The 14,923-nt window shown below is 43.4% G+C and overlaps 1 protein-coding gene across 1 annotated transcript in view; it reads left to right on the top strand.

The window, feature by feature from the left end:
• The window catches only part of Slc2a13 (solute carrier family 2 member 13), a 305,859-nt gene that overhangs the window by 60,583 nt on the left and 230,353 nt on the right, over positions 1–14,923 (top strand). The window contains exon 3 of the mRNA XM_021183777.3: positions 14,335–14,543. Within this exon, the coding sequence (XP_021039436.1) occupies positions 14,335–14,543 (209 nt within the window). The remainder of the gene's footprint in view (positions 1–14,334; positions 14,544–14,923) is intronic.

The raw sequence follows: 14,923 nt of genomic DNA on the forward strand, positions 1-14,923 counted from the left end.
GATTCCCCCAGTGAAAAGAAAATGCAGGTTGCCCATGGCAAGAGAGGTTTGTCTGAGGCAGATCTCTCCGAGGTCACGCCATACCATGAGCAGAATTTTAAAAAATCTGTTAATGACCAGGCATGGAGGATCTCTAGTGAAAACAACTCTGTACAATATTATCATGGTAGATCTACTTCTATACACCCGCCCAAACTCATGGACCGCAGTATCTCAGGAATGAACTATGGGTAATGTAGTCCATATGGCTACAGACTCATCATATAATGTGCCACATTGGTCAGGGATGCTGATACCAGGGATGGAAGGGTGTGTGGGCAACCTCTGCACCTTCTTTTCCAGTGTAAGACGCCAATAGGAAAGTCAGGGCATTGAATGGAATTGTGTGTTTGTGGTTTGCACATTAGTGTGTGCTAGACTGACAGAGGACTCCTTCTTTTTCCCCTCAAACAGCCACTAGAGTATTTTAAAAGAGACAGTTAAGAAGCCATTATAATAATAAATATAGAATAGCTGAGATACTTTCATGTGGTAAGGAAATGTAAGGTGGTAAAGACACAGGGGTAAATAACAGATGGGCAGATGGAGAGCCCATAGCTAAACAATGCAGGTAAAATGTAGCTCTAGCAACTGTTGCATTAAATGTTAAAGCATAGAGAGAGGATAAAAATGATCACCATATACCATATTACATCCGAATATATCTTGTCTAGAAGAGGTGTTTTTGTGCTTTAGATAAACGGAAAGTAAGAAGATGGGACAATAAAAATAAGCGTGAGGTGCTGGGCTGTTAGTAGTCAGAGTGGACTTAAAGTCGTGTCAGTCAATATGAGAACGGCTCACAAGATCAAAGAGCCCGTTCGCCAGAAGGAACCGTGAAGATAAAAATGTGGAATATGAGATCAAAGCGTCCAAACAGAGACATCAAAAGGCAGTGGGTGCTGATGACCTAACACTGTGCGTGTACACGCTGGGATAGATAGAGCCGGACACTTCAAAATGGCACAGAAAGAAATGTCTTATCACAATAAAAATTAGCAGAATGGGAAAGAAACTAGAAAAATGGCAAGTGTGATGGTGCACACCTTTGATCCCAGGGCTGAGAAGGGGAGGTAGTGGAGCCCTAATCATCTCGGGCTAGGTCTGCAAGGGGAGTTCCAGACCTCAGTGAGAGCCTATCCAAGGATGAGGAGGAGTAGTGGGAGGAGGAGGAGGAGAAAAGGGGCGGACTGAGCCAGGAAAAGGGGGGAAAAGGGGAGGAGGGGCAAGAAGGAGGAGGAAGAAGAGGAAGAAGAGGAGGAGGAAGAGGAGGAAGAGGAGGAGAGGAAGAGGAAGAGGAGGAGGGAGGAGGAGGAACAGGAGGAGGGGCAAGAAGGAGGAGGATGAAGAAGAAGAGGAGGAAGAAGAGGATGAGGAGGAGAGGAGGAGGAAGAGGAGGAGGGGGAGGAGGAAGAGAAGGAGGAAGAGGAGGAGGGGGAGGAGGAAGAGGAGAAGGAGGAGAAGGAGGAGGAGCAGGAGGAGGAAGTTTCTCTCAGGGAAATCCAGACCACAGCGAGACTCTATCCAAGGATGAGGAGGAGTGGTGGGAGGAGGAGGAGGAGGAAAAGGAGGAGAAGGGAGGAAGGATAATTGTGGAAGTTGTTAAACTCAAATGTATGGACTGGAACAATAAAACAAATAGAAGGTACAATAATAGAAAGACAGATTTGATTCTGTGAGAAGATTAATAAAACTAATGTAGTAAGCCGGGCGTGGTGGCATACGCCTTTAACCCCAGCACTCGGGAGGCAGAGGCAGGCGGATTTCTGAGTTCGAGGCCAGCCTGGTTTACAAAGTGAGTTCCAGGACAGCCATATAGAGAAACCCTGTCTTGGAAAAAAAAAAAACAAAAACAAAAACAAAAAAAAAACCCAAAAACTAATGTAGTGGCTATGACTCATTATAACAAGTAAAAAAGATAAAAGCTTGTATTATTAATACCAGGAGTAAAAGAGGGTGTGCCGTTTCTCTGGAAAGTATAATCCCATTAACATTTTATAAACAGTAACTTTAACAGGCATGTTGCTTAACAGTCACATTTTACTAGAAATGCATAGCAAAGTAAATTGAAGAATGCAAAATCTTTTACATTTCTAAATAAATGGAAGCAGGGCTCTTCACCCACGAGCCAGAGAATTTCATCGGCAAGTTCTAGGAAGGAGGCGTATCTCTCACTCAGGGTCTGCAGGTAGGCACACGATCCTTTGCTGAACTGTATCTCTCCCCCTCCCCCCCGAGCCCATGTTAGTGAAGAGTAAGACGAGCTGCCTAAAGGAAGACAGACACAAAGAGCCTATGTTCTAGGGTTCCCTGTGAAGTTCATTAGCAAGCAAGCTAAAGCACAGGCACAGGACTCTTATCAGCCTCTGACCCTGGCTGTGACGATCAACTGGAAAGGGGTCAGTAGAAAGGAAATGTCTTGAATGGTAGACATATCCGTGTCTGGGCTGGTGGTTGGTAACAGAGTGCATGCATTCCCTGGTAACACATAGAATGCTTTGCCTCTCTGCCATAGGTTTGATGTCCAGTACTGGAAGAATTTACCATGAACTTCCTATTGGTTCCCTCACACAGTTCCATTTCTACACTGGCCACAGAATTTATTTATTTTTCTTTCTGAGACAGGGTCTCCTGTAACTGTGGACAGCCTCGAGCTTACTATGTGCTGAGATGGGCTCTGAATTCAATCCTGCCTCCACCTCTCAACCTCTGGAATTACAGATTTGTGCCCCAATGCCTGACTTTCCCGGGAAAACAGCCCCCGTTGAAATAAGTCTCCTGACACTTGTCTTTTTAAAAGAGCTCCTATCATTGTGGAATTAAATAACCTTGCTTTGTTCAAAATGTCTGATGCGTAGGCTCTAAGAGGCAAGGGGTACTTGTTCATGACTGCATCCCTATAATCTCCAGTTTAAAACTTTGCATGGAAGATTCTCTGAGAATCTAGGGGTCATAATCAAACAATGTCTCGGTCTCTGTGTGTCTCTGTTTCTCTCTCTCACCTACACACACATACCTGAGTGAGTGAGCGAGAGAGAGAGCTGTTATAGAAACTATCGTATGAATTTAGTATAAGACTTAATTTACTTTGCAATTTAGATTAAAACTAACATGAACAGACTGCCTCATTGATTTAAACAGTGTTCATCTCTTTCTGCTAAAATATGTCCTTTTTCTACCATAACCATAAGACCCTAAGTAGCATTTTTCAAGCCACTAAACACAGATATAAAATAACTTTTAGGGTTTTTTTTTTCCTATAAACTGACCAGACCGAGTCAGTATTTGGTGACATTTGCTTATTTAGTGGATTTTATTCCTAAGTTTGCCCCGAGTCTTTTTTGAGGTGGCACAGAAGTCACTTATTTGCTGATCATAAATCAGTAGAGTAAACTAAGATACTCAAAGTGTGACACATCGGAGTGACTTCTTCTTCTTCTTCTTCTTCTTCTTCTTCTTCTTCTTCTTCTTCTTCTTCTTCTTCTTCTTCTTCTTCTTCTTCTTCCTCGTCCTCCTCCTCCTCCTTCTTCTTTTAAACCGGCCCTTGCCAACCGTGTGTCCTGTTTAACTAACATGGTTATTGGATGTTTAAATGACCAGTGCTGGTCTGCATGGTCTTTGAGGACAAGGAAGCATTGAAGTTAATGTGCCAAAATCTCAATTTGGCAATTATATTATCTTAAAATGTGTTACTTATTTTTTAATTATGTGTGTATGTGTATGTGTGTTTGTGTGTCTCTGTGTGTGTGCGTGCGCACGCGCGCACACACATGTGTGCATGTAGGCCAGAAGTGTGTGAACCTCCTGATGAAGGTATGAAAACCAAACGCAGGGCCTCTGGAAGAACAGGAAGCCTTCCTAACCACTCTGTCACGTCTTTAGCTCAGTGTTTCTTATTAAACTGCTTACTGTTAAAATGGAGTTCAATTTAAAAACACATGGTCAAGTAAGTAACTTGCTGTTATGGATAGTAGACCAGGTGACCAACGCCAGAGCTACTTTCTTGACAGTATTATTGTGTCGGTGTTTCTTTAGTCCACAGATCGTTCGTTCATACAGTTACAGCCTAAGGGTGTAAGAAGTAGATGAAAGCCCACAGCCCCAGGAACGCTGAGGGACCAGCTCTGCATGCAGGCTGCAGGAACAGGATTCCAGGGTGTGGTGTGAGGGATCTGGGGTTACTGCATTCTGTTTTCATTAGCATCCTGAGCTAGAAGGTTTATTTTCAGATCTACGCAACATGGCTCCATCTCTCATTAAAGTTGTTTGTTAGGCGTGGGTATGAACCTAGTTCTTAGTCTTTCTTATACATTCAGAAGATTTTTATTTTTGTCAGATAAACAGCTGAATGTTGACTCAGAGAGAATGTTAGAAACCCTGGCACAGCATTCTAAGCCAACATAAATCTTCATTCAGTGGCTTTCAGAGAATCCACTGACTCTGATAGCAGACTCTTTTTTTTTTTTTTTTTAATTTCAATGAAAGGGAAAAGAATTTACTTTATTTGTGAAGGCCTGCTGGTTTGGAAGCGAACAGGCTCACGGGTAGTGTGTGAACTTACATGTAATACCATGAAATCCACAAAACGAAGGCATTTTTGAGAATAAAACATAGATGGCATCTCAGTATTTATAATACTCTTTTCATTTACTTGAGCTGTTCAGAGTGATGTAGTGTTGACTCATTTTATTAATTAGAAAGGGATGGGTATAAACACAGGGTAGAAATGGAAGAATTATAACTACAAATCTAGTTCTGTTACTCGGTTTTTATATAAACAGTACTGGCTATTATTAGACAGTCTTCCTTAAGTCTCAGCTATACTCAAGGCACACTTGCAAAGACTGTCCCTTTAGATCAACTTAGCATGGCCCAAAACGTCAAGATTTCCTGTGGCTGTGAAAATATACAGTGGATATTTAGTGTTCGGGACTTTAGAGAGTATTTCTTGAGCACGCGTGTCTTAGTCAGGGTTTCTATTCCTGCACAAACATCATGACCAAGAAGCAAGTTGGGGAGGAAAGGGTTTATTCAGCTTACACTTCCACATTGCAGTTCATCACCAAAGGAAGTCAGGACTGGAACTCAGGCAGGTTAGGAAGCAGGAGCGGATGCAGAGGCCATGGAGGGATGTTTCTTACTGGCTTGCTTCCCCTGGCTTGCTCAGCCTGCTCTCTATAAGAACCCAAGACTACCAGCCCAGAGATGGTCCCACCCACCCTGATCACTAATGGAGAAAATGCCTTACAGCTGGATCTCATGGAGGCATTTCCTCAAGGGAGGCTCCCGTCTCTGTGATAACTCCGGCTTGTGTCAAGTTGACTTACAAAACCAAGCAGTACATCACAGTTCCAGGGCAAGGAATTATGGGAACCTGGGTGTAGACCTGCAGCAACTGGAGCTTGAGTCTGTCAAAATGCAATTGCCGAAGAGAAACAGAGAGGCTTAGACTAGAGTCTGAGGCTAGGCCGATCCTCTGTTTCTATCTACCAGCACAGTCTCACAAAAATCCCACAGATAGCCCCCCCCCCATCTTCCATGACCAGTGCCACCCTCTGGCTAGGCCGATCCTCTGTTTCTATCTACCAGCACAGTCTCACAAAAATCCCACAGATAGCCCCCCCCCCATCTTCCATGACCAGTGCCACCCACTTCATCTTCAAACTGTCTCATTCTGCCTTTGGCTTCTATAGGCCCACATCTGTTGCAAAATGTGCAAATACACTCATTGGACTTTAAAAGTTCCTATAGTCTTAGAGTCCCAGTATTGTTCAAAAAATAATATGGTTTATGTGGTTTAAGATTCTAGAAAATCTGGCTTTATGTCCCTTGCTCTAAAACAAACAAACAAACAAACAAACAAACAAACAAAGACGGTTGCATATTTCCAACATACAATGATACAGATAAAGCTGCCCATTCAAAAAAGGCAGAATGGGAAGTGTTGGGACTTAGGAATGACAAATTCTGCAGGGTGAGTGTCTAGCCATGCATGTAGCACCATGTTGGTATCTGAGGATTGTTGTACACCTTCTGGGTTCCAGTTTCCTTCAGTAACATCACCCCTGGGGGCCTGTGGCATATGTGACCACTCCCTTGAGCTGTCTAGACTCTGTGCATGCAGCTTTCTTCTGTGAGTATATCTTGTATTAGCATTTCCAATAGCCCAAGGCTCTACTGCAATGTAGACTCTACCTTCTCTGCTTCATTCAGTGGCCTCTCAGAGTCTCCTTGTATGGAATCCAGCTTGCCACACACGGCCTGACCTTGGGGGAAACAAGGCATAAGCCATCTTGTATAACCGGGTCATGCTTTTAACTTCCATACAATACAATACTATGCAGACAACTCCAGTTTCCACTGCCAACTTCAGATATAGTCTGGCCTCTTCTACCAAAGCCATACTGGCCTCTGGTCACCTACCTGGCTAAACCTAAGAAAGTATTTCCTTAGGTGCTGAAGCAGCAGTATATACTGGAAACTTTTCTCCAAATGACTTTCATTTTTCTATGCTCAAGCCTTCCTTGGGTGTGCTCTTGCCTCTGTGGCACACTTCTTAGTGCCCAGTAAAGAGAAGTGTAGTTTTGACAAACAGAGTTTGGAAAACACATGGAGTTGTTGCTTGAACTGAATCTTCCTGCTTTCAAGGTCAGTAGGGTAATGGGCCAAGTGGCTATGGCATTTGAATGCTTTTGTTTCAAGTGGACAATGACTCCTTTCCTTAGTAGAAGAGAGTCCTTCGAAAGCTATGAAACTATTTACATACAAATCAATTTAACTATATGTTGCAATGAAGTTCTTTAGCTATGATGGCTTTCCATATCACCTTGACTTATAGTTAAAAATGCATAGAGCTGTGGAGTCCCATTCTTTCCACATCATTCGAGGGTTTGAGAGAGAAGAGTGGAAGAGGAGAAGAGAGTTAGATTTGAATGCAGAATGTAACTCTGTGCAATTTCTTCTGAAGGGTTAAGGCTGGGGGAGAATTTTGTCAGGCTCAGGTTGCAAAATCAAATATAGATAAAGACTATTTCTTATTTATCATGTCTGTCATGTGTAACATCCTTTTGCTCCCAGTGATACTTTTTAAAAATATCTATTGTTATTTCCGTTGTTTCCTATGTAATTGAAAGAGAAATAATTCTGGCAACTGAAGTAGGAGGTTGCAAATTCGAGGCCTGCTTAGGCTCTGGAGTGGGACCCTGTGTCAAAGAAACAAAGATTCTTTTAACTGGTGGCTGTGTTTCCTGTGCTGTGGTAGTACAGTCAGGAGTTTCTAGTTTAATAGAGGTAGGCCATTGCTTGAATAACGTGATATTGTTTCTTCCCAGCTGTTCTGCTCCTGCTGGCTTGCAGTTATCCAGCCCGATGGGTGCATCTATGCTACATACACACTGCTGAAGAATATTTAGAGCTCTAGCCCCTCTTTGCTTTATGATTTTGCTGTATGGCTTTATGTGCATAGATATGAGTAAGTCCCATGTTACCCAAAAGAATTTCAGAATTGTTTTAACCATGAAGTGAAGGTGAAATAATGAACTCATTTTTAATGAGTTCAGCATAGTCAATTACTTGATAATTACTGAATATTTACCATAGGTTGGCTCATAGTAAACATGTATAGGGGCCAGACTGACTGGATATCATTGGTATCTTTTACTCCTTCTAAAGTATGCATCTCCTTTGTGTTTCATTTCTTAATCAATAAAGTGAGATTGATAATGCTATCCACCTCCTAGGGTTGTCATGAAGGTGGTAGGTGTCCTGCATCTTGGAGGGTTTTCTGAACAGTGTTGGGCACATAGCTGGTGTCCTTTGTTAGATCTTAATAGCTGTTCTAAGTGTTCTGTGAACCACCTGAGCCTGTCTGTACACTCAATTAGATTTCCATGTATTTGGGACCGACAAAGACTGTGTAACATGGTAATTAACCCACAGCCTAGTTGGCAGAGGCCAGTGGTTGCTGCAGACTGCAGAAATCTGCCTTAAACCGTCTCCTGTCAGAAGATTCTGAATGTGCACACGTAGAAGTAATGTGAGAGAGCCTGTAATATAATAGTGGCTGTAGCATATCTAATCGGCTGAGCCACTCTAGGGCATCCAGGGGCCCAGCAGTGAAGGATTTGGGCTTCTCAGCAAATCAGTTTTGGGGAACTGAGAAGTAAACTTACCCTGAGCAATGAGGAGATCTTGTCCTAGGCTGACAACATCTGAAAGGATTGCAGGCCCAGAGAGTGCTGTATCCTTCAGTCTCTGGTGGACAGGTTGTAGAGACAGGTGAACTGCTAGCTGTGACCTTCTTCGTATCAAGGTTGATGTATTTTAGACGATGTCTTGCCATGATGCTCAGAATGTTTTGAAGAGTTTCAGAACTTGTCAGTTCTCCCTTTTTTTTTTCTTCTAGAGTCGGCTTGTTTCCCCTTCTTAGCCTGTTGCTTCTTTGTACCTTCAAAAGACAAATGTCTTTTCCTTGAAATTTTGGAGGTTTGTTGTTCACTGTTACCACAGGGAGTTTTAAATGTTTGGATCTGTGGTTCTTGGCCTCAACTGCATATTAGCACCACCCCGGAGAGCTCTTAATGAAATAGAATCCTTTGGGCTCAGAGCCCAGACCAATTAATCACAACCCCTAGGGAAGGTGGGGCTTAGACACTGGTGTATTTAAAGCACCCTCTGGGAGACCCACAAGTGAATACAGGATTCAGAGCCCTTTCTTTAGCTTATAATAATGAAGTCTCCTGCTCCCCAGGGCCTCCTACCTTAGTGTATCACACACTTAGGGCTGCTTGCCATTCATCTGGTTCCTGACTTCGGCGCATCTGGAAGACTGACATCCTCTGAAGACTTTAGCTAAGCTTGTGATGTCCTGCTTTTTTTTTTTTTTTTTTTTTTATCTTAGGTTGAATTGTTCACCAGCATAACAGCAATCCTTCCCACTTTACCAGTATACAGGTCTTCAAAAGGGAGAATTTTCTCCCAAAGAATGATACTGGATAGTTCTACCCGCTGGAGACTGGTGGGGAGGGGGGATATACAGATATAGCAGATCTGTATGGGACTGCTCACAAGGTCAGCCATCCCAAGGAGGTGAAATAGAGGCCGAGCCTTCTCTCTGCCAAGTTAACTAGGACTTGCTCGTCACACACGGCTCGTCGCAGTGCTAGAGAATAGATACGGCATAGATAAGTAACTTGCACATAGACAACCTTCGCAGTGTACCCGGACCCGAACTATGTTAATCAGTCTGCAGGGGTGGTTGAGACAGTTAACTTAAAAGGAGAAATGGTTTTGGAGATCTCAGCTCACCATTTCCTGGCCTTTTGCTTTTTGGGGGGTGGAATGGGACAGAAAGTGATGGTGGGAACCGTGTAGTGGCACATGGCAGAGACAGAAGCTGACCTCATGGGAGTGGAGAAGCACACAGACAAGAGGCAGCCCTTTTGACGACATGTCTCTAGGATTTGCCTGTTGCCGGGAATAAGGTCCTGCAGCCTCCAGAACTTCCTTGCCTGTTGAAGGTTCTATCACCAGCCACTAGTACAACTGCTAAGCAAGGTTTAGATACATGGCTTAGGGGGACACAACAAAACTACAGGATGAAGTAGGATTCAGTCTGTTCTTGCTCTTTATGTATTGCAGCTATGTGCAGTGGGGTTTCTACAAAGCTATGCATTTCCTTCTGTCAGAATGTATGTTATCAGTGGTGATAATTAAAGTAGACTAAATAATTGATTTGTTTCTTTATGTAGCAGTGGGGGATGAGGAACTGGGAGTAGCCACTAGAAAGTCCGAGACACCAGGGAAGAGAGGTTCCCAGGACCCAATGAGAATCACTTTAGACTAAATGCACAGTGAAGGGGAGATAGAACCTTTAGAGACCACCTCCAGTAGAGAGGTGCCGCCCTGATTTGAGGGATGGGGCCACCACCAATCTCAAAATTTTTAACCAGAAATGTTCCTGTCCAAAGGAAAGATAAGGACAAAAAATAGAACAGAGACTGAAGGAAAGGCCATCCAGAGACCATACCACCTAGGGATCCATCCCATCTGCAGACACCAAACCCTGACACTATTGCTGTTGTCAAGAAGCGCTTGCTGACAAGAACCTGGTATGGCTTTTCTATCAGCACCTGACAAATACAGATGCAGATACTCACAGCCAACCATCAGACTGAGCCCAGAGACCCCAATGGAAGAGCTAGGGGAAGGACTGAAGACACTGAAGCAGATTGCAATCCCATGGGAAGAACAATAATATCAACTAACTGGACACCTCCCCCACCAGAGCTCCCAGAGACTAAACCACCAACCAAAGAATATACATGGAGGGATCTATGGCTCCAGATACATATGTAGCAGAGGATGGCCTTATCTGACATAAGTGGGAGGGGAGGCCCTTGGTCCTGTGGAGGTCTGATGCACTAGCACAGGGGGATGCTAGAGCAGTGAGGTGGGAGTGGGTGGGTAGGTGGAGGAGCACCCTCATAGGGGCAAAGGGGAGGAGGGAGAGGGCAGATGGGATGGGGTGGGTTGTATGGGGGGTAACCTGGAAGAGGGACATCACTTGAAATGTAAACAAATAAAGTGATTAATAAAAAAAGAAAGTAAGTGTCCAGTATGAGTGTACATGATATTTTTAGTTTTACAGACTAGTCTTAACAAAGAGAAAGATTGGTCGAAGGTTCAAAGTTTTCTCCTACTGCTGTGCAGGCTTAGGAGTTTGAGACCTAGGGTCTTGAGATGTCCCGTTGCAAAGGGCTCTGGGTCTAAAGCATTCTGGCTTCCAGAGCCCACATGTGCATGGCTCCCTGTTAAGTTTGCATTTCCCTTTTTTTCCTCTCTTTCTTTTCTTCTGTTTCTTTTAATTTCATAAAAATACTCTGTTGGACCTGGAGGGCATCATCCTGAGTGAGGTAACCCAATCACAAAGGAACTCCCACAATATGTACTCACTGATAAGTGGATATTAGCCCAGAAACTTAGGATACCCAAGATATAAGATACAATTTGCTAAACGCATGAAATTCAAGAAGAATGAAGACCAAAGTGTGGACACTTTGCCCCTTCCTAGAAATGGGAACAAAACACCCATGGAAGGAGTTACAGAGACAAAATTTGGAGCTGTGAGGAAAGGATGGACCATCTAGTGATTGCCATATGCAGGGATCCATCCCATAATCAGCTTCCAAATGCTGACACCATTGCATACACTAGCAAGATTTTGCTGAAAGGACCCAGATATAGCTGTCTCTTGTGAGACTATGCCGGGGCCTAGCAAACACAGAAGTGGATGATCACAGTCAGCTATTGGATGGATCACACGTTGTAGGTCTTATTAACGAGTAGCAAAGAACAAAGAAACATGTGTAGATTTGGGGGATCTGAAAATGATGTGGTTTCTGTATTTCTTTGTGCAGCTCTTGAAAGTTTTCATCTACGGGGTTAAGCTTATCTCATTCCTAATCCATTATATTGAACACATAATATAAGGTATACACCTGAAATACTGCTCTGTGAGTGTAAACATAGTTCCTCTCTATGTGATGACACAGAAGGTTTCAGAGCGTGGCTGTTGTCCTTTTGTGTCATAAAATATTTACTAGATGCCAGCTATGTGCAAGAGCTTCACCAGGTGCTCAGCTAGGGAGTGGGAGTGAAAACTCAGATACAATGGCAGACTCTGAGGTTGAGAAGCAATGCTCAAATTGTGAAGGAACAATCTGTCCCCTGTGCGCTGCACTGAGGGATTAAATGTTCAACATAGGCATAGAAGTCTAAATTATCTCTTCTGTCTCTCATTCATAAATACTTTGTTCACTCTCCAAATCTCACTTTTACCGATTCTTCCTGTAGGTTTACTGTGCAGTTTATAGTAATCGGAATTTGTTTGTTTGTTTGTTTGTTTGTTTGTTTGTTTGTTTTTTGAGACAGGGTTTGTCTGTGTAGCCCTGGATGTCCTGGAACTCACTTTGTAGACCAGGCTGGCCTTGAACTCAGAAATTCGCCTGCCTCTGCCTCCTGAGTGCTGGGATTAAAGGCGTGCACCACCACACCCGGCGTAATTGGTATTTTAATGCCCAAATCATCATAATATTTTTCCTCTTTTGTTTTTAGAATTAAAACACAGTTGCTTAGAAAGTAGTTGCCTTATGTCATGAGCTCGATCTCTGGGAGCCTTTACATTGCTTTATTCTAGGGTTAGCATAACTTAAAAGATAGACTAGCTTTGCAAAGCATATCCAATTAGGGTCATCATTTGTTTACAATGATTTGTTTCCACCTCCTTCTTCTCTGCTATGAGCCATGGCTGCTTAATCATGGTGAACCTGTTGCTTCATGGCAAAATGAAACAGGAAGTTACTTTTTAAAAACTAATCATTCCGTCTGGAGAGATGGCTCAGCAGTTGAGAGCACTGACTGCTCTTCCAGAGGTCCTGAGTTCAATTCCCAGCAGCCACATGGTGGCTCACAACCATCTGTAATGGAACCCAATGGAAGACAGCTACAGTGTACTCATATAAATAAAATAAATAAATAAATCAAAAAAACCTAATCATTCAAAGAAACAAAATAGCTATTAATAAACAAATTGTTGCAAGACATGCTGGTGTATCTCTGTAATCCCTAGCTCTCGTGAGACAGATGGAGGACTACATAGTGCAGATCAATAAAGCTACTTATTAGCAAGACCACATTTCAGACAAGAAAGCAAAACCAAAAATCTGCCAACAAAACACAGAAGAAGCAATTTCAGGCCCTTAGTAGCATGAGAAGTATATCTTGTATCAGATAGTCCTCTTAGTCCTGGGTTACTCTCTGCTTCTGTTAAAACAGCATAGCTGACCTACTCTACACTTCAGCAGGAAGGGATGTTTTGGCTAAAGGTTTTTGAGTCAAGGCAGGAAGGACATCATGATAGCAGTTCAACATGAAGGGAATCAATCACCTCGTGTGTGCTATAGGCCAAAGGCAAGAGGAAAGGTCCCAGTATCGCCTTTCAGAGAATGCCCAGTCACCAAACTTCCTCCCACTAGCAACATAAGCTGGCACATAAGGCTTTAGCATGTGTGCCTTTAAGAGACGCTTACCAAGACCACAGAAGCCCTACATTCATGTGCACTGGAAGATATGCATGGAGTCTGTAGCAGTAGGAGACAACAGAGAGGTATGGCAAACCACAGTTCTGTTGTGCCTATTAGTGTCAGACCTATTAGATATGCAGAGCTTGGCATGATTTGTTCAGAGTGTGGAAATACCATTATGGCATTTGCCTGCCATCGTGAAAGTATAATTCCTATGAGAGAAATAAGTATTAGATTGTTCTCATTTTCAATTTCAGTACAACATAAAAATAACTTTTCAGGGGGATAAAATCTGATTAATTAGCGATCAGATGTGGCTGTGGTCCACATAGACATCAAATCCGGTAGTGAGTATACACTCAATGCTGTTGGCTCTGTAGCGAGTGTGCGTTCAGTCTTGCTAAACTCTAGGGAGTGCTCATTCAGTGATTTTAGACCATGGGAGGTATGGGTCTGCTCACTGCTGTTAGACTCTGTGGTGAGTACGCACTCAGTGCCCTTGGGCTCTGTGCACTCACTGAGCATGCACTCAGTCCTGTAGGCACTGGGGACTGTATACCCTTTGTATACTCTGGTGAATGAGTGTGCACTTAGAGCAGTTAGACTCTGGGAGTGTGCGCACAGTGCTTTAGACTGTATGGCGAACGACTGGGTATGGCGTGCTGTTAGGCTGTGTGGTGTGTACACAGAGCTGTTAGCATCTGAGGAGTGCACGCTCTGTTTTCAGACTAAGGCGAGTGTGCCCTCAGGTATGTCCGACCCCCGAGGAGTACACACCAAGTGATGTTGGACTCCGCAGTAAGTAAGAACTCACTAGGACTCTTAGGATCCATGGCGAGTGTGAATCCAGTCCTGTTAGACTTTGTTGTAAGTGTGTCCTCAGCGCTGCTAGACCCCAGGGAGTGCACACTCACTGTTTATGTATTCTCATGACTCAATTATCTGAGATTCTATGATGAGTATGGACTCCATGCTGTCAGACATGGTTGTGTGTATTCAGTGTTGTCAGAGTCTGGGCTGTGTGCACACTCAGTGTTTCCATACTCTTGTGAATAGTGTGCACTCAGTGCTGTTACACTCTGGGAAGTGCGTGCCCTTTATATGTAGAGTCTGTGTTCCATGAGTGTGCACTCAGTACTGTTACACTCCACCATGTATATATGCGCAGTGCTCTCAGAACAATCTCACAGTATCACTGAATTTCTTATTGCAGGTACATGTTGGGACTTGCGGCCATTCCAGCCGTTATACAGTTTCTTGGATTCCTCTTTTTGCCCGAAAGCCCTCGGTGGCTGATCCAGAAGGGACAGACTCAGAAGGCCCGCCGAATTTTGTCCCAGATGCGTGGCAATCAGACCATTGATGAGGAGTATGACAGCATCAGGAACAGCATCGAGGAGGAGGAAAAGGAAGCCACCGCAGGTATGTGCCCGTGCCACTGCGTGAGACAGAGAGCCACACGGTGGCTGTGTTCAGAAACTAAATCACTTTAGGATTATTGAACATGGCCTTATGATGCAACCAAACAAAAATAAAGATATTTAACTTTAATATAAAGGGTGATTGAGATACATTTTCCAACAGTAACAGTTATCATCCTCAATTCACCCAGTTTCCAAATTCGCATTTAAAAATGTCTCAATTTTGATTTCAACCTGTACTAACTGGCTGTTCATATGGGGACACATCCTATTTTTTTTCAACCCCTATGAAGGTGTCGGTTTTTGTCAAACACAAGTGTTGGCTGTCTTCAGCCCCTTTTGCTGCCAGTTTCAATAGAGCCAAAGGCTACTCTTTTTTCC

Source organism: Mus caroli, unplaced genomic scaffold, assembly GCF_978045245.1.
Source record: "Mus caroli unplaced genomic scaffold, Mus_caroli_1 scaffold_16, whole genome shotgun sequence".
In the NCBI taxonomy this organism is placed as follows: Eukaryota; Metazoa; Chordata; class Mammalia; order Rodentia; family Muridae; genus Mus; species Mus caroli.